The sequence below is a fragment of the Limulus polyphemus genome, unplaced genomic scaffold, assembly GCF_000517525.1.
Source record: "Limulus polyphemus unplaced genomic scaffold, Limulus_polyphemus-2.1.2 Scaffold2778, whole genome shotgun sequence".
NCBI classification, from domain to species: Eukaryota; Metazoa; Arthropoda; class Merostomata; order Xiphosura; family Limulidae; genus Limulus; species Limulus polyphemus.
In genome coordinates, this window is record NW_013668388.1 from 100,736 (window position 1) to 121,599 (window position 20,864).

The 20,864-nt window shown below is 34.2% G+C and overlaps 1 protein-coding gene across 1 annotated transcript in view; it reads left to right on the forward strand.

Moving 5' to 3' along the window:
• Positions 1-20,864, forward strand: part of LOC106467884 (Down syndrome cell adhesion molecule-like protein Dscam2) — a 110,180-nt gene extending 89,316 nt beyond the window's left edge. Inside the window, exons 19-26 of the mRNA XM_022396096.1 lie at positions 745-843; positions 2,120-2,305; positions 3,606-3,899; positions 5,451-5,615; positions 10,510-10,694; positions 14,998-15,079; positions 19,549-19,635; positions 20,580-20,864. Coding sequence (XP_022251804.1) covers positions 745-843; positions 2,120-2,305; positions 3,606-3,899; positions 5,451-5,615; positions 10,510-10,694; positions 14,998-15,079; positions 19,549-19,635; positions 20,580-20,593 — 1,112 coding nt within the window. The 3' untranslated portion in view covers positions 20,594-20,864. The remainder of the gene's footprint in view (positions 1-744; positions 844-2,119; positions 2,306-3,605; positions 3,900-5,450; positions 5,616-10,509; positions 10,695-14,997; positions 15,080-19,548; positions 19,636-20,579) is intronic.

Below are 20,864 nucleotides of genomic sequence, written 5' to 3' on the forward strand. Positions count from 1 at the left end.
ACACACCGGGTTTTCCACCGTGATGTTATGTAATGTTTTTGTAAAAATACTAATGTCCGATGAGAATCCATTGAAGTTAAATGAGTTGTAATTTTCGAACTTTGTAAAAATTCCTGATCAAATATTTGAAATTTTCCGATCGATAAGTGTTATAACAATCACAGTTATAGCTTCCAAAGTTTATAGCACACTGACTATAGCAAACTATTAATAGGTACTCTCTTTTTGCCGCGTCGCGTTGGTTATATTCATAGGTGTGTGGAGGCTTCTAGAAAATTCAGATTTACGTAACAATATTGGCGCTAACACAAGCGTTTGCGTACACATATATTGTTGATTCTTACTCTCGAGAATCTTCTACAACTTTGGAGAATAGGCGGGAGTTTTGCAATACATATTTAACACGATAAGCTATGTATGTTTATAAATATAAATGTAATGTAAACAAACGTTGATATTAAAATAAATATATAATAACAAATTCGTTACAACAGATAGATATATCTACCTGTATTATTTAGGTTTGTCTTCAAGCCTTCGCATTGGTTTTACTTTTGGATAAGCTTTGCTTGAAGAGACTTGGAAGTAGCATATATATATCTAAATATATATTAGTATTGTATAAAAGTTAACGTCGTGTATATATGTCTGTATGTATATATAAAAATCCATTAATTTATTTCTTTATAGCTGAAGATTTCCTGTACTCACTCGTAATTAATTGTGTTCATATTTCTTTTTCAGATCCACCAATGGCTATAGAGCTTTCTGTTGCCCGGGTAACATATACGACTATTGACGTAATGTGGCGGCGGGATCCAATTGAATCCAATATCATTGGTGGTGCTGTCAATTTGTCTTATTGGAATATATCTTTAAAGCAACAAGTTTCTTTCGTTAGCTAATATCGCTGATTATCCTAATTATTTAAAGTATATAAATATTAAAAATTTCAAATACCTGATTTAAAATATGTAACTGCATGCTTTTATGAAAAAGAGTTCAGTAAAATCTTTTAGGGTTAAGTATTTTAACGTGCACAACCAGCCTTGAATTCACCTCCAAATCACAATTACACCGATTAAAATACAACAACTATTAGAGCAAAATGCGATTTTTATAAAGCTTTCAGTACACGGTATAAGTATGTTAGTTTGTCCTTACTTTGTCGATAACTTGTATCAAAATGATTTTCTTTGATTGGTGCGTGAAAGGTATATTTTCATGTAAATTTTCATATGGGTTACACTCTTATAACTTCTAATAGTATATGTTCTCTGAATTTTTGGTATGGTCTCAAAAATCGCGCGGTAACTATAGAAGATGGACGCCCCCGCATTATGGATTGCATAAAATGTAATTGCCCCCCCCCCTACATTTACCTCCTTATAACTGTAGTTATGTTTGTTTGAAGTTATGCACAAAGCTACACAATGGGCTATCTGTGCTCTGCCCACCACGGGTATCGAAACCTGGTTTCTAGCGTTGTAAGTCCGCAGACATACCGCTGTGCCACTGGGGGGGGCTGTAGTTATGATTTTGGCTAATTAATATCATTAACTTAACATAATAGTACAACTGCCCTTTAGTTCAAACAATTTATAACTGTACGTCTCTTTTCCTCCTATCGGCAATTTTTAAGTCTGTCAGGTCCTTAGGCTCCCTTTTGGTTCAACCCCCCTCGCAATTGTGGGGGCATGCTTACGTCATTGGTCTCAAAACAACTTTAACCTGTTACAACGACATGTCTGTGAACAAGGTGACGTTATTCATGTATGTAACTAGACATGTTGTAATAAAGAATGTTCTCGAAAATTAGTCTCTGCGCAATTAAAATTCATTGTTTGTTCAGGAAGGTACCTTTACCAATTACAGAGTAAGAATAGTTAAGTCAGTTGGTGTAAAACAAAACATCGATACGCCTGTTTACGTTTTCTAGTCGTGTCCAGCATGAGGCCTAACAGTCACTTTTTCTGTAATATACTGATATTATATGTTTGAAAAATATTACATAATATAATACAGGTTTACGTAGCAGGTTAAGCACATAGCTGCGTTAATTTTTAAGTGGAAGCTTGGATTCGTTTCAATTTATCACATCATTAAATTTTATTTTTAGGATATCAGTTTTATATCAAAGCTGAAAATGGAAATTGGCAAGAAAATACCGTTCATGGAGATCTTCAAGATTATACTTTTGTAAATCTTCAATGTGGAACTCGGTACGAAATCTACGCTGTACCTTACAACGATGCCGGTAGAGGGCAGGCTAGTCAAATTGTTACTGCAAGGACAAACGGTAGAGGTAACGATATTCCCTTTTTTTTTTTAATTTTTACAGTATCTTAAAAAACGACATTTAAGAAATAAATTACAATTTAGTGATTTTATTCAATATTTTGTACTTTTAAGGTAATAGTATTTTATAACATTATGAAAAAAAACAACACGAAAAATAAGCCAGAAAACAACTGTCCGAAAAAAAGTTGTTTAACAGCACCTAATCATCTGACCCTTTACTATGATTAATTGACGGACTTTCAAAGTTAATATACAGGATTCGATTCCCTGCGGCAGACACAGCAGATAGCCCGATGTGACTTTGCTCTACAAATAGACAAATCATTATTAATAACATGATGTTCGAGTATTACTCTGCTGTTTTAACTGCAAGGAAAACATAGAAACTGAAACAAAATGGGGGGAGCAAAGCTGGAAGTGTATCGAGCTCGTCAACTCTGTACTTGCTGAAGATAAGCAGAAACTAGGAGGTTCAAAATTCTTTAAATTAAAGTAACAACTTGGTTCTATTTTGATAAAATGAGAACCAAGATATGATTGGGTAGAAGGAAAAATACAAACGAAAATAATCATTTTAATAACAGACATATAGGGGCTTCTATTTTTTACCTTAATTAATATTAACTTTGATCAAAACAAGCTACCTGCATAGATCATAAGTAAAAATCACTCCAGTAATGAGTAAAGTTAATTAAATATACTATTCCGAAGTTCTTGCTTGTAAAGGTTAGAATGCATTGTTGCATCAGTTAAGTACCCTCGGTGTTAACAACGTTTTCGGCCGTAATCCTCTTAATTTAACTTTTTGACTTTCTATCTTTAGCTATCAATATAGTTTATAGTGAGCCATTATTTGAGACTAGTTCGAGAAATCTCAAACCCTTTTCTAAATTTATGGGAATTGAAGTGGTTGCTAAGCTCTCTGTATTAGAGGTGGGGACAGTGGTCGTCCCTGTTCCAATATCTATGAGAATGACAATAGTTGTTGTTGTTTTTCTAACTCCAGCCCTAAAAAAGTGTTTGTTTGTTTGTTGTTTTTTTTTTTTTGCGTAATGATGCTGATTATTTTGTCTCTTCAATCTTGATGTCTTTTAATATTTTGTATTATTTTCCATTTTTTTCTAGCTTATAATTATATACATATTAATGTTTTTCATGAAATTCCCTGGAAATTAGCATTATAAATCTTTCTATGCGATCGATCTTATCTCAGACCCTCAATATCCTCTGTGTAACTTGTCTTATGCTATCATCTTTTCATCACCTGCAACCCCAACTTTTCTAATACGATCCTCTATTTTTAGACCCTATAGCCCCACAAAAGCAACGTTTTCTAAAAATAAACATGACATCAGTGACAATGGATCTTCATGCCTGGGACAGTGTAGGCTGTGCGATTGTTTCCATTGACATAAGATACAAAGGACTTCACGAAAAGAACTGGCTCGAACATATGGGTCACGTGAATCCTGACCTACAGAAAGTAACCATCCCTGGATTGTTGCCCAGTTCTTCTTACCAGTTGTTGATTACTGCCCGCAACCCTGCAGGCTCTACTCAGGCGGAGTACACTTTTCGTACTTTAGTTAGAACAGGTGGTAAGATATCAAACATTACTATACTATTAATTATATTAATTAATTATTCTATTATTACTGCAATATTGTCATTATGTAAAGTATTGTTCCCAATAAGTCTCATCAATAGTAACAATTGCATTCGGTATAAATCAGGCATTATTATAACACTGTACTTATGAAACTATTATTCTAAATAATTCTCAACAATAGTACTATATAATAAGTTACTATCGGTACAAATAAAGCATTGTTGTAATATTTTCATTACGGATGGTATTGTTACCAATAATTCTTAAGAATAGTACTGTATAATAAGTTATTCCTGGCACACCAGAATCCAAACTATTCGTATTACCTGGATAAGCCCTATAAAAACATATTTATCAAGAGGCAATGTAGTTTAAGGAGAAATGTTGGTATTTCGTATAGGAACCTTAAAATTAGAATGCTTTAAAAATTATTATTATTTATTTATAATGATTTATGTTCAATCCATATTAATGTGAAACGGAGACGTTTATAATATATTTAATATATGACATACGTTTATAATATATTTAATATATGACATACGTTCATAATATATTTAATATATGACATACGTTTATAATATATTTGATATATGACATACGTTCATAATATATTTAATATATGACATACGTTCATAATATATTTAATATATGACATACGTTCATAATATATTTAATATATGGCATACGTTTATAATATATTTAATATACGATATACGTTTGAGTTAGTTTTATTAGCCGCGACATAACTGCTCATAGAATGGCCCTGAGTTTGTTGGGTTTTTTTTTTCAAGTATAAATTTTTAGCTCATACATCCACCCATCCATTGGCCGATTTGAGATCTAATTACGGCCGCAGCTATTGAGAAGTCCCTCTTGTAAATATCAACAACAAAGTACAAGAAGTAATCTTTCAATAATTGAGCATTTTGTGTTCCATGACAGCATGACGTTTCCCGTTTTAACCTTTCATATAAACGCATTTTTTTCTTCTTGTATACAGCTTAAGTTATTTATGTTTTCACATATGTACACAACAACCATTGCAAGATTAACAACCCCTTCCCAACTAACCTCCCCTCTTCTACTCTATCAAGAGATATGCAGAATTCAAATAATAATTGTTGGAATTTAATGATCATATTTACCTTTTAAGGGTTCCTACACTCTTCCAGTTCCCAGCTAGTTAAACTGGCGCTACTGTTCTAATTAATGCTCATATACAGACTATTAGATGTTTCTTTTCCCATTGTTACCTATACACCAAACTCTAAAACTATAGTTAATATTCCTACTTTGTACAGCGGACAATAGAAGTCATTATTTTTTTAATGTGTTTCAGGAAGATTTAGTTTGCTCAAATTGGTTTTCATCAGGTCCTTCTGGAATCGGTTACCACCACCAGCACAAACGGACGACGTTGAAGCTGTTTACTTTTTTATGTGCTAGATGGAGCCCTTGTAGTGTAGATAAAACCACATTCTTCCCCTTCATTTGTATGCTGTTGTTTTTCTTTACGAAGTCTTTTCTTCTTTCACAGACAGCCAAATAAGGACCATGCAAGTCGACGAAAACAGCGTTCCCTTCTATTTAGAGATAGAAATCATCCTACCGGTCGTCCTGTCTGCTGTAGTAGTACTCGCTGTATTAATCCTTGTCTGTTTGATCATGCGCAAAAGACAGTCTTCAGAAAGCTCTTATGGTGGTGAGATATTCTTCCGTGTTCTTTATGAATTTGTAAAAAAAAAAAAACATGAATTTTATGTTGGACACATGATCAGCTTGACGACCACGTTGTTACACTATGTAATTAGCATACTCGATGTTCAACACCACATTCTTACACAGTGTTTACTTTGTGATATATAAAATGATGACACTAACTAATGTTCAACATTATGACATAATAAGGTGTTTAAAAGATGACACTATATATGGTAAACATTATGACATAACAAGGTGTTTAAATGATGATACTATGTGATAAATATTATGGCATAAAAAGGTGATGTATGAAATGATGACACTAAATAATGGTAAACACTATGACATGGCTGGTGTTTAAATGATGGCTCTAAATGGTAAATACTATTATATGACTGGTGTTTAAATGATGGCTCTAGCTGGTAAACACTATGACATGACTAGGTATTTGAATGATGGCTTCAAATGGTAAACACTATGACATAACAAGGTGTTTAAATGATGACACTATATGGTAAACATTATGGCATAACAAGGTGTTTAAATGATGATACTATGTGGTAAACATTATGGCATAACAAGGTGTTTAAATGATGATACTATGTGGTAAACATTATGGCATAACAAGATGTTTAAATGATGACACTACTAGAAAACATTATAGCATAACAAGGTGTTTAAATGGTGGCCATAGTGTCATCATTTAAACACTTTGTTATGCCATAATGTTACCACATAGTGTCATCATTTAAACACCTAGTCATGTCATAGTGTTTACCAGTTAGATGGTAAACACTATGACATGACTAGGTGTTTAAATGATGACACTATGTGGTAACATTATGGCATAACAAGGTGTTTAAATGATGACACTATGTGGTAAACATTATGGCATAACAAGGTGTTTAAATGATGATACTATGTGATAAACATTATAGCATAACAATATGTTTAGATGATGACACTACTAGAAAACATTATAGCATGGCTAGGTGTTTAAAATTATGCATTTGCATCAAACATGTTACTGTGTTCAATATTCATATTATGTTCACGTGATGGTCATTCATGAAAAGCTTTCTTCATGTGGATCAAATACTGAAAGGTTTCTTTGTTATTAATATTATTATTTTATAGGTGTTCTCTAAGTTTATCAGTTATGGTCTTAATAAACTGAGTTGTAGAATTCTGTGAGAGTTTGTAGTGGAAATTAGTGTCGTCTATTTGGCGGTTAGCTTCAGTAATATAGTCATCTTTGACAGGATCCTACAACTCAGTTAATAACTGATCAACTTAAATAACTCCTCCAAAACAACAAAGCTTTCTTCATGTTCAGCGTGATGAGTGAAGATGGTGTTGAACATGATGACCAAGCACATAGTAAAATAAGTTAATGGTGTTCATCTAGTGTTTACCATGACATTTTAACATAATAGGGCAACATGATATAGTACAACATGGCCCTGCATGATGAGTAACATGATGGCTTTGTATATTGACTGCAAGGTTTTCGACGTGATGACTTTTTTTAATGGTCAACATAAAGGCATTATATAATGTGTAACAAAATTATCACATACGATGGTCAAAATTATGACTGCGTGATAATATTATAACTATACATGATGTTCAACATTATAACACTGTATGATAATATTATAACTATACATGATGTTCAACATTATAACACTGTATGATAATATTATAACTATACATGATGTTCAACATTATATCACTGTATGATAATATTATAACTATACATTATGTTCAACATTATATCACTGTATGATAATATTATAACTATACATGATGTTTAACATTATAATCACTGTATGATAATATTATAACTATACATTATGTTCAACATTATATCACTGTATGATAATATTATAACTATACATGATGTTTAACATTATATCACTGTATGATAATATTATAACTATACATGACGTTCAACATTATAACACTGTATGATAATATTATAATTATACATGATGTTCAACATTATAACACTGGATGATAATATTATAACTATACATTATGTTCAACATTATAACACTGCATGATAATATTATAACTATATATGATGTTCAACATTATAATACTGCATGATAATATTATAACTATACATTATGTTCAACAAAATGTTCATGGATAGTGATAATGATTAAAATCATGGATATTCAGTAATTTGATCAACATTACGATTCCGAATTAGGACCAACATTAAGGTATTTCATGACACTCAATAATTTAAGCCTGCAAGAGAATCAACATTAAGACCCTGCATGATGTCCGTGATTTAGAAATTTCTTGACGTTTGAAATTATTTCACCGCATGATGTTCAGCACGATATCCGTGCACGTGAAGTTTTAATATTATGAATGTAGTTGGTGTTTTTTGCCTGAAGAGGTCATTGTAACTCCAACTGCATTGTTCGAATTAGAAATTAATACAATTCAAATCAAGCTATAACTCGACAATTCCAATCTTTGTAGTGGCAAATTAATGCTTTGAATAGTGATTCAGGCTAGCTCGAGAGAGGAATACTGCTTTGCATATTTATATATTGGTATGATATTTAATTTCAAGAAACGCAATTCTTTTTCTCTTTGTTACGATCTCATCAAATAAAGCTTTTATGTGTGTTTCAGAATACGAAATGTGTCTGAATGACGTACTACCGTCCATGATACTACTTGCTTGATGTGATGGGTGGCGGGTGCTGTTAACGGATCGGTCTTCCTCTGTCAGCAATTTTCAGATAAAAACAATTAAATCTGAGGCTTGGGGTCTAAGACTTGAACGCCTCCTCGTGTTGCACAATGTGCCACTAAGGTTATCAAAAATCACCAGATGTCATTGTATCGAAGTCAAAATGTATTAATCACTTGAATTTCTCTTTACAGCACGAATGCATAATGGATTATATCCAAAGTCATGCAATGCAAATTCTTTCTATAAAAGTTAGGAATGCTTAATAGAAAGGATATGTTCTTTAAGCTATGTCACATCAAGCAAGTAGTATCATGGACGGTAGTACGTCATTCAGACACATTTCGTATTCTGAAACACACATAAATTGTTTCTATAAAAATTAGAATTGCTTAATAGAAAGGATATATTCTTTAAGCTATGTAAGTCCGTATACAGTAGTCCAGATTATAGAAATGTCTATTCTGTCCACGGTTTTTTTCTCCGTTTTCAAGAAAAATGCTTTTTTTTTTCAACGTAAGGGATAAAGTATTCTGCTTTAATGTGTTCGTTTCTAACAATTACAACTAAACATCGTTGTTCAAAGCCAAAACTTACATATACTGACACAATTTTGGATTGAAATGTTTTAAGTCTCTTTTGTGTAAAAGAATAACAACCAGTGATCGCAAAAAAAAAGCGTAATTATTAGTAAGTTAAAATGTCACACTGAGTCGGGCGTGGCCTAGTAGTTAGCTTGCCGGGCTGAAGGTCTTAGGTTTGAGTTGCAGTACGCTGCTAAATACGCTTCACACTTTCAGCTGTGGGTGCGTTATAAATGTGAAAGTCAAATATGCTATTCATTTAAGAGTAGCCGCGGAGACGGGGTTATCTTTTACATCATATTAAGCACATTTCAATGACAGTTGAACCGTTGCGGATAGAAATTCAGCACATTTCAATGACAGTTGAACCGTTGCGGATAGAAATTCAGCAAATTTCAATTAACAGTTGAACCGTTGCGGATAGAAGCTAGAAACCGGGTTTCGATATTCGTGGTGGGCAGAGCGCAGATAGCCCTTTGTGTAGCTTTGTGCTTAATAACAAACAAACAAACAATAGTATAATTCGAAGCATCTACTGAATTTCTATCCGCAACGGTTCAACTGTCATTGAAATTTGCTGAATTTCTATCCGCAACGGTTCAACTGTCATTGAAATGTGCTGTAATCCCTAATTTAGCAGTGAAAGACATCGCCACCCACCGCCAACTCTTGGGCTACTCTTTTTACCAAAGAATAGTGGGATTGACCGTCACATTATAACGCCCCCACGGCTGAAAGGGGCGAGTATGTTTGGTGGACCGGGAATTCGAACTCGCGACCCGCAGATTGCGAGTCGAGTTCCCTAACCACCTAGCCATGCCGGGCCAAAAACTGGTGATTAAATAACGAAATAAAAAAACAATACTTGTTCAGGATGATTACAGGATAATTGTTTAGAATAAACGGAAACCTCAGCGTAAACATTTCAGTCTAGAACGTTTTCAAACATACATACTGTCCACTTAGCTTCACGTATTGTTCATTGCGATTTGTATATATATATATGTATGTGTTGTTCAATTCCCATGAAATCTACCTCAAATGTTGGAATTTTCACCAATTCACGTAATTCACAAAATTCGTTATTATTGAATAAAATCATACATTATTCAGCCCCCCAGTGGTACAGTGGTATGTTTGCGGACTTATATTACCTCCTTGAAAATGCACCCAAAAAACAAAGAAGACGGAGTCGAAAACAATACAAGTACTTTATATAGCCAGCTAGAATATTGCATCAGATGTGTCATTTGAATTAAACATTGTCTTATATTAAAAGTGATTTAATGTGTTAGTTATAGATGTTGACGAAAGAAAGCAAAATATAAATACAATCGTTCAACAGTGTTTTATCACTAAAAACTGGTGAGTGTTTGTTTGTTTGTTTTGAATTTTCGCGCAAAGCTACACGAGGGCTATCTGCGCTAGCCGTACAAACAAACGTTATTGCATGTTGTTTTTTTATTGTAGGTATTGCTATTTTATTCATTAGATTCGATATATTTTCAAACTGATATTTTTTAACATATCTGGTATTCTATATTTCTAAAAGTTCTAACAAATGCATTCTGATAGTTGTGATCCTTATTCCGCAGGTAGTTCCACATACGGGTCCAGAAAAGTCCAACAACAACAACCCTCTCAGCAAGAGACAGTGCAGTTGTCCGATCTGGAAAAACTCTCTACGAAACGTCAGAGCGAGCGATTAGAAGCGGCTTATTATCCGTGTCCTTATGCCACGACTCGTCTGTCTCACGAGGATGATCCAGGTCAAGAGTCTGTAGGTGTTTTACCGTATAGGAAGAAGGAAAAACAAACAATAAAACCTAAATAATGACCCTTTTAAAATTACTAGCTTCCCCGTTTTTTCCTGTTTTTTTTTTTTGTTGTTGCTAATTGATTATTTACGAGAACACAAAATCTCTATAATATATACAATTCTCTAAAATTGAAAATATATATATATATATATATATTTTAGCAATAGAAAATAGACGCTAAGAAGTGGATGATAACGCACACAGTTAAGACGTAAAAAATGATGCATTGAGATAATACGTTTAGAATAAATCCCTGAGCATTCCATTCTTATCCTCTCTATGATAATTTTTGTGTAATTGTCTGACACGAATGTTTGACAGTTCTGATTTTTTAAACTGACTTTTAAGAAGCAATCTCTGACTCAAAGGCAGAAAATCTGATTATTTCAATAAGCAGTCTCTGACTCAACGGCAGAAAACATGACTATTTTGGAAGGTATGGGGGTATTCCTTCAGATCCAGAAACCCGAAAGCCGAGTGAGGTACATGGCTGTGTATGGCATGATCCATGGATCACTTTGTCATGCTATTTTCTTTGATTTGAATAGCCGTTAAGGTGTTTCTATCCCATTAAAGTTCACCACCCGCATGCTATAGTTATGCAATTTGTTACATTCGAGTAGCCGTTAAGGTGTTTTTATCCCACTAAAATTAACCACCCGCACGCTATGGTCTTGCTATTCCGCCATTATTTTAGTGTTGCTTTCTCCTAGCCCCTCAATGGCACAGCGGCATGTTTGTGGAATTACAACGCTAGAAACCGGGGTTTGATACCGGGTTCTTGTGCTTAACTTCAACTAAACAAATCCTTTCTCCTCCTGTCCTTTTAATGATCTAGCAGTTCACTCAGAAAAATTCTTTGTAATTCACTTTCCTTATCTGATCTTGAATCGTTTTCCTCCTTCGGCTCTCATTCCCATTTGAGGGCAAGTCGTTGGATACACCCGTAAAATTGCCGCTCCTGTTCGCAGACATACTTCTCTATGAGTACTTGACAGCACCTCCTCCGCCGAAGTTTATGTGACCTCTTTTACGGCTAACTTTTTGGGCAACTGGTGTTCCATCGTGATCGCATTAACACCTGCTACATTTGTAACACCTTGGACATTTTGCTACTTTACATTTGCAGATTAGCTTTGAATCCGATTTTGTTTCCATCTCGACAATAACGAACATTCAGAGGTTCTAGCCCGTCTTATCAGTTCCTCGCAGGTTTCACAAAATGTTCGTACATGGTGAGTGTTACACAGATAATTCACTACAACAACGCCACGACCATTGTTTGAATTAGGATGAAAAAAAATCACCCAACTCTACTGACAAAAATCCAATCATAACTTTTTCGAATGTTGTCCAATAATAGATCGGAATACACTTCTGGACCCCTCATAAAGTAATTCATATTTCTATAGATTTAAAAGAAAGAAAAAAAACTAAATGCCGGATATGGTTTTTACAAAATGCATTACCATTTCTACTGCCGTTGAGTCGGAGATTGCGTGTTTAGTAATATTATATATGACAATATAAGATGATCAATTTGTGTAAAAACGAAGATGTCCTTAAATCGAAATTACTGTAATTAACACATCAAGTGTACTTAGTCGAAAGGTAGCTGGTTTTATTTAACTGCGGATAATTATTTACATACATAATAGTGTGAAATCAAACAGACTCCATAGAATCGCCATTACATCAAGTCAACATTTAAACAGTCTAGACTCAACTCCAAGGAATCACTAATACAACAGATGAAAATTTTAAACAGACAAAACTGAACCCCATGGCGCTGCTTTTAAAACAAATAAGCGTTTTAAACAGACTAGACTAGCCCCATAGAACCACTAATATAACGAATGAACATTTTAAACACACTAGACTAACCCAATGGAATTACTAATAATATAACAAATGACCATTTTAAACACACTAGACTAACTCCATAGAACCATTAATATAACGAATGAACATTTTAAACACACTAGACTAACCCAATGGAATTACTAATAATGTAACAAATGACCATTTTAAACAGGCTAGACTAACCCCATGGAACCACTAATATAACGAATGAACATTTTAAACACACTAGACTAACCCAATGGAATTACTAATAATGTAACAAATGACCATTTTAAACAGGCTAGACTAACTCCATAGAACCATTAATATAACGAATGAACATTTTAAACACACTAGACTAACCCAATGGAATTACTAATAATATAACAAATGACCATTTTAAACAGGCTAGACTAACCCCATGGAACCACTAATATAACAAATGACCATTTTAAACAGGCTAGACTAACCCCATGGAACCATTAATATAACAAATGACCATTTTAAACAGACAAAACTCAATTCCATGGAACCACTAATATAACAAATGAGCATTTTAAACAAACGAGACTAGAATCAACTCCATGGAACCATTAATACAGCAAATCAACATTTAAACAGCCTAGACTCAACTCCATGGAACCATTAATACAGCAAATCAACATTTAAACAGCCTAGACTCAACTCAATGGAACCACTAACACAACATTTTAAACAGTCCAGACTCCATAAAACCACTAATACAATAAATGAACATTTTAAACAGACTAGAATCAGTTTCATGGAACCACTAGCTCAGTAATTTAGTATTTTAAACAGACTCTAAACTCAAATCCATGGGGCCACTCGTACAGCAGATTGATATCTTAAAAGCTAAGGTTTCGTCATAAAAAAACCAGCATAATATTGAAAAAACAATAGATTTAAAATTATTATAAAAACAATTTGTTTTGTTTGTTTCAGATTTAAGTTATCCATCGTGACTTGAAACTAGTATGTAAAAACTGGTATTTCAGGTGTATCGTTTGCCTCCCACAAGTCACTGCCCAATAAGCTTTTCGTTCAATACCACAACTCATTAGTTGGGCTATATGATGAGAGGAAAAATATTTTCTGATACTCTATTTATATAAGCAGTATAATACTTTAAAAGTTACGGTTTAAACGTGAGAAGCCGGCAAAATATTGGAAATCAATGGGCCTAAAATTGTTATGTTATTGTTTATTCCCCATATGTCTCTTTAATTTGTCCATTGCGATTAGAAAACAGAGGTTTATAAAAATATCATTTTGTATCTCATCTCACACTTAACTATTGAATTCTGATATTGAACAAAAAGCGTATTGGGCAAAGACTTGTGGAAGACAAAAGATAGATCTGAATTGATAATTTTTACAAACCTCTGATTTCGAGTAGCGACGAATAAATTAAGAGAGATGTGTAAAAAACATCTGTATTTAACTTATTTTTAAGAAAAGTTAGCATTTTAGACACACGAGACTCATCCTGTGGAGTCACTAGTACAACAAATCAACATCTTGATTAGACTCAAAACTTCCACCCACTTCTCAGAATGTTTACATTATATCATAAAACTTTCGTCCAATTCTTCTCTAAAAGTTAAACAGTTATTAACTTAAGACTTCCACCTGTTTCTTCTCTAAAAGTTAATCGTTTTAACATATTACTTTCACCTGCTTCTTCTCTAAAAGTTAGTTGTTATAGCATAATATTTTCTTATATTTCTTCTCTAAAAATTAATCGTTATGAAATAATAATTTATTCCGTTAGTTTCAACATACAGTAATTGTGTATGTAATTTTGAAGGACTGGAAACTTTAATAATATTTTCATAGTTTTTATGTACAAGTACTAGTTACGTATCACTTAATAGCAGAATGATAATACCAGATAAAAATATTTCCCAATTGAAAATTTCGCGACTATAATTATTTGTGGCGTACCAACCATATCTGTGGCGTACTCTCGTTATTTGTAACGTACTCTCGAAATTTACGATTTCTGAAAGAGATGCAACTTCCACATCTTTAGTGCTGATATTAAATATATAAAAATATTGTGAGGATAAGAGGAATTTTGAATGTATTCAGTCTTAAGGAACAATTCATATTTAGTGATAAAACATCCTACTTGGATAACTGAACGAGTGACAACAAGTGTGTATTGAATTTTACTTTATAAAGCTGGTCAATTTTCTATCTTAAAGATATCTGCGACATGTAACAAAGTCCAGTTCCTACTCTGATTCGAACCTTTATATATTAGACACGTAGAAATCTGGTCTCCAGTCCTTTTTTAATTAATTGTCTGTTATATTATGTATTACCAATTAAATCGGACTTTTTTTCTATTTTTATACTGCTACCAGAATATCAATATTTTTTTCTGGGTACCAACAGATGCAGGACGAGCCACAATACGCCACCGTGAAGAGAACCCCAAGGCCACCAAAACCAGAATCCCACATATATCATTACCCAGGTAAAGCTTGACTGTTTGCTTTAGCGCAAAGTTATACAATGAGCTAAATGCGCTGTGTCCGCCACTGGGATTGAAACCTAAATTTAACATCTGAAGCTTACTACTAAGCTGCCTGAAGATCGTTTACTTTTGTTATTGTCTGTCATAAATATTCCATTAAACTATGGTTACGGTAAGGCAGATTATCAGTGTATAGAAAATGACTACAACTTGTCTGCCTTAATCTGTGTTTACATAAAGAGTAATCAGAAATGTAAACGACCTCACAAAGTCATATACACAAAAACACACTGTGAAAACAAAACAGAAAAAAAGGTCATACACTGACTGGCCCCTTTAGGTGAATGCTCACCTGTATAAAGTCGGACTATTTTTCGCGTTAACAGGCTGTACTAGGCGTGGTTTAGACTTCACAAGATGTTACAGGTTTCTTGTTCGATTGCATGCCTTTCATACAGAAGTTTGGTCTGCAGTTGGTTAATATACGTTGACGAAGGATTAACTGTGACAAATTCGATGTTTATTTTATTCTCAAAAATTCTCAAACACATTCAGGTCCTTGTGCGTGTTTGTTTGTTTTTTTTAATTTCGCGCAAAGCTACACGAGGGCTATGTTTGGTGGGACGGGGATTCGAACCCGCAGATTGCGAGTCGAGTTCCCTGACTACCTGGCCATGCCGGCCCGCATTTAGGTCCTGTAATTATGTTGACCAAATTAACTTAGCACAAGGGCTGTTACATTATCGTCGTGGGGGTTCCTTTGTACATTAGGATGGAAATATATCAGTGTGGGGTGAACTGGGCTGACAAAATACTTCAATACGATCTTCTCTTCCAAAGGAAACAAAGGTCGGAACTCGTGCTATGAAAACGTTCTCAACATTATTACATCCCTTCCAGCAGGTGGCGCTGTTGGAATAATTTTGTTTATTTGTTTGTTTGTTTTTAATTATGCACAAAGCTACATAAGGGCTATCTGTGCTCTGCCCACCACGGGTATCGAAACCCGGATTCTAGCGTTGTAACTCCGCAGACATAGCGCTGTGCCACTGGGAGGCTTGGAATAATACAAGGGATTCCTGTCTACTGCGAGTTTCTTCATATTTGCATTCTGCCATTAACGCAGAACGGATCAAATTCCGGCTCGACACTCAATTCCAATTACTCATTGTCCCTTCCTCTAAGTATCACTCTAAGTACCATATTTGAAGTTTCCACTAGAGTTATGGCTTACGTGCTATATAGAAACAAAAAATGATGTAATCAAATATACATATTGTCAATTTTTTACACGTTGAGTTTATCAAACACATTAGTTATCACATTTTGTTGTTGTTGTTATAAAGAAATACGATATACAAAAGAAAAGTTGAAATTGAATGCCTATCCTAAAATCTTGACTCTTGAGTGCCTTAATGATATCTGGACAAAGTCCCCAATTGCAAAAGTGTATTAAATCAAAACTAATTATTACAATCGTATTACCGTGGCTAGGACAACCTATACTGCAAACTAATAAAAAACTTTAATAAGTTTTTTTTTAGATTATTACCTTCAAATACGGCTATGAACAGAGTTTAAATCTCACATTTATAAAGAGAACTTTTACACAATAAAATATCTTAAACCAAAGCTTCAAACTTCTCGGACGGTTTATGAATATTAACATATATATAATATAATTATATGTCACATATAATTTGAGTTATATGAATGGCAACAAACGCCTTTTATCGACGAAATAAAAAATCATTGTGGAAACTCTTCCCAGAATCATTTTAAAATTCAGCATATTTGTCATTGTGCGTAGCCACTGCAATACTGTAAGTTTAACGTTACTACAAACCTTATGGGCGTTATCCTTTCACGTAGCCCCCCCCCTCAGCGGCACAGCGGTATGTCTGCGGACTTACAACGCTAGAAACCGGGTTTCGATACCCGTGGTGGGCAGAGCACAGATAGCCCATTGTGTAGCTTTGTGCTTAATTCCAAAGAAACCAAATCTTTCACGTAAAGAAAACCATCGTCATCAAACAACGACAGCCGAAGTTAATTCCAGAAGTTTCTGAAATATTAAAATATTTTAATATTCTTGATAAAGTAATTGAATTATTCATATCCTGAAGGAACTGGCCAACTGGGACACAGTCTATCATCTGTTGCACTTTACAAACCTGTCCAATCGCGTGTTTGTTTGTTTTTTCCATGATTAACCGCCAGCGGTTCTAGCACCACAGGTTCTTCTAAAGACAGATATATTGCTTTTTAATTACTACTGTTAATAGATTTTAATAACAGCTCTTTTTGAATAATCAATCACAGAAACTGCCTTTGATTACGACGTTCCTGCTAAAACGGAACTAACAATAATGTTCCTTTGAAAGTCTGATACATCCTTGCTCTTACCTATTCTCTTGATATAAAAAAGAGCTATAAAACCATAAAATGTCTGAATCTTAGCTCTTGTGCTGCTCAATAATCACCTGACAAATCTCTTAATTAGTCTATTTTGCATATGCAAATAAATAAAGCACTCTACAAATGAACATAGGGGAGGATCCTAATAAAGTGACCAGAATGTATATATTTAACAGTAGAAATCAGAAAAAGATTTTACCCAAAACAAAACTATTGTAGAGGTTTTGCATTTACGGCGTCATTTCAGTAAAAGAAAATTTTAGGTTACTGAAATGTACATTAACAAATACGATGATATTATAAACAAAAATTGAAAATAGAATTTAGATGTTTAACTATTATGTATATCTAGTAAAAACCTAAAACTATGAAATATAGTACCATATATGTATTACGACCTTTTAGAAGTACCGAAAGTAATGTAAAAATGAAAAAAAGATAAAGTATAAATTAACACTAGTAATCACCTTCTAACTCCAAACACCGAGTTATTCCTAGGTTGAGCACGTTTTCTAAAACGATTTTGGAGCCTCACCGCGTCGTTACAATCCATGTCGCCACGTCCAGCCATCCTCTGTTGTCAACAGTTTTCATTTCATAAGGCTCCGTCATAACACTGTCATATCCAAAGCACACCCCTAATCCCTATACTTTCCATAATCTACGTAGTGTAGAAGGACGACGATTTTCCAGCAGTAGTTTTAACAGTCCGATAAGAGAAATCCATATGTGCTGTGTTCGGCGACTGGTATATCTTCTTATGGAATAGCATAAATACCAATTTCATTCTCTAGCTACTTGAGGTTTGCGACGGGGATGTCATGGAAGCAGCTTGTGTACACGTCACTTGTGGCGTTTTTCCAATCGAAGGTCCTTCTTGATTATGTTGCATGCTGTTGCCTGAGACACGTGAACGTCTTTTGCCACTCATTCTTGTGTTTGTTGGAGTACGACTTGTTATACTTGTCTTTCCTGATGGTGGTGGCGCCACAAATTCGTCCATATTTCTTTGTTTTTCAATGTCATTAAGTATAAGGGATACCCCGTCTTGGAAATCTTAACTCCACGTTCTAAACACATACTTATGATCTGATTGTATGAATATTTTGAGTTACATACCTTCCCATAAGAGAGTAATTGGTTTATTTTGAATTTCTCGAAAACTACACGAATGCTATCTGCGCTAGCCGTCTCTAATTTAGCAGTGATAGACTAGAGGGAAGGCCCGGCATGGCCAGGTGGTTAGGGCGCTCGACTAGGTCGCGGGTTCGAATCTCCGTCACACCAAACATGCCAACCTCCGCCTTTGCCTGGTCCCAAGTCCAGGATGAGAAAGAAGGAGGGTTGGGCGCGGGGCTAGCAACTCCACCCCGTAAAAAACAACCTGCTACAAATAACTGCAACAACAACTTTCCGTTGATGAGGTGTTGTTACGGCCCTATGCTCCACTGGGAGTTTACAGGAATAATAAAAAAAAAAGACTGGAGGAAAGGCAGTTAGTCAACACCACCAACTGCCAACTCTCTAGCTAATCTTTTACTAACGAATAATGGGATTGGCCGTCACATAGTAACGCCCGCTAAAGGGGCGAGCATGTTTGGTGTGACGGGGATTCGAACCCGTTACCCGTAGATTGCGAGTCGAGTGCCCTGACCATCAGATCATGCCAGACCAATCGAGTAATTTTCGGTAACATCAGACTGCTTACGTAACGCCAGATAATTTCAAAACGTGATTCTGATAATTCCACCGCGAATTTATATTGGCTGTTTTGGTCACGTGATTAGCTGATTTGCATATTCAAAATATTTTTACTATAACGTTCTCAACCTTCGTTTTAGTAATAGATCTCACTAAAGAATAACCTTCGTATATATTTTCAATGGTTTTAATTGTGTAAATTAATTCGGGATCACAGTAATGTTTGCTATTTAAGATGTCTCCTTATTTAAAGATTGTTAAGTAAGACTATTAATTTACTCATGTGAAATTCCATGTTCTTATATATATGTATATATAAAGATTACAGGTATATTTCCCATTTTATTCAGTTCGTCCATGTAAAGAGTACATAGGAGAGGCTCACCACAGGGACCCTCTGGTGGTGAAAATAGAAACTTCAGAATCAGATGGAACAGGTTGGTACAATTGAATAATTAAAAGGTAATAAAAATTTAATTACATGCATATGAACAGGTTTCAAAGTAAACATTTCAAAATATGCTTAGTTAAACATTATAAAACTCTATGTCATAAAAACGATCTGTTATCTTTAGTTTTAAACTCAGTATCTTAAAACGCATTTTAAAATTCATTTGTTCGTAAACGCAAAGCTACACAATGGGCTGTGTGCGCTCTGCCCACCACGGGTCTCGAAACCCGGTTTCTAGCGTTGTAAGTCCGCAGAAATACCGCTGTGCCACTGCGGGGGGGGGGGGCTTTAAAATATTCATGACCAACCTCTTCATGAAACGACGAGGTGACGAGTCAGGTCTTACAAAAAACTTTGTGAAATGTAAGATCAAAACATTTCTTGAATAAGTTAAAATTTATTCAAACCTGGTAACAAAATATGTGAACCTGATATCATCCAGTCACAACCTTCTGTGATGTAGGCTATGAGCCATTTGATTGGATTATATATATATATAATGACTGCCGAAATGTAAAGTTTGTGGTCAGTATTTTTAAGTTATTTTTTCTCTTTATCTTATTCACACGAGACAGACAACTTAACTTGCTGGAATGTGTTATACTGTTCTGAAAACGCCGTTTTGAACCTAATATTTGAGAATATATGTATAATGTCCCCCAAAATGATTCATCCACAACTTTTATCAGTCTTAAGTAAAGAAAAAAAATTGTATTGAGTTCCTTACTTTTTTGTTTTTACTGAGAAACGTGTTGAAAGTCTTCAGTTTCAACGTTCTTTCTAATGGGTGATTTGCTGAATTTGTCTATTATCTCTGCAACCAAAAACTAAAACAATTATTAATTTAAAACATTCGACTACTTAATCCTTTAATTCTATAATATAATGTATAAAAATACATATAATTAATTATATATGTATATTCTTCAGGAAGAAGAGGATAATGTTTGACGTCCCTCTAGTGACAGACAACAGAAGCTAGCTTAATATATAACATATTGTACATAATTATTGTTATGGTCTGATGCGAGAGTGTCGTTTTTACTGTTTCCATGTTATATGTGTCCCATAGGCTGTGTTGCTTATAAATAAATCATACAATTCTAAAAGTATCTTCCTTTTCTTGTTTGAGCTAAGCAGTCATTTTTATAACACTAACTACGTGTGAGTATCTGTATATACTTGAGATCAAAATAAATGCACTTATTTATTTCA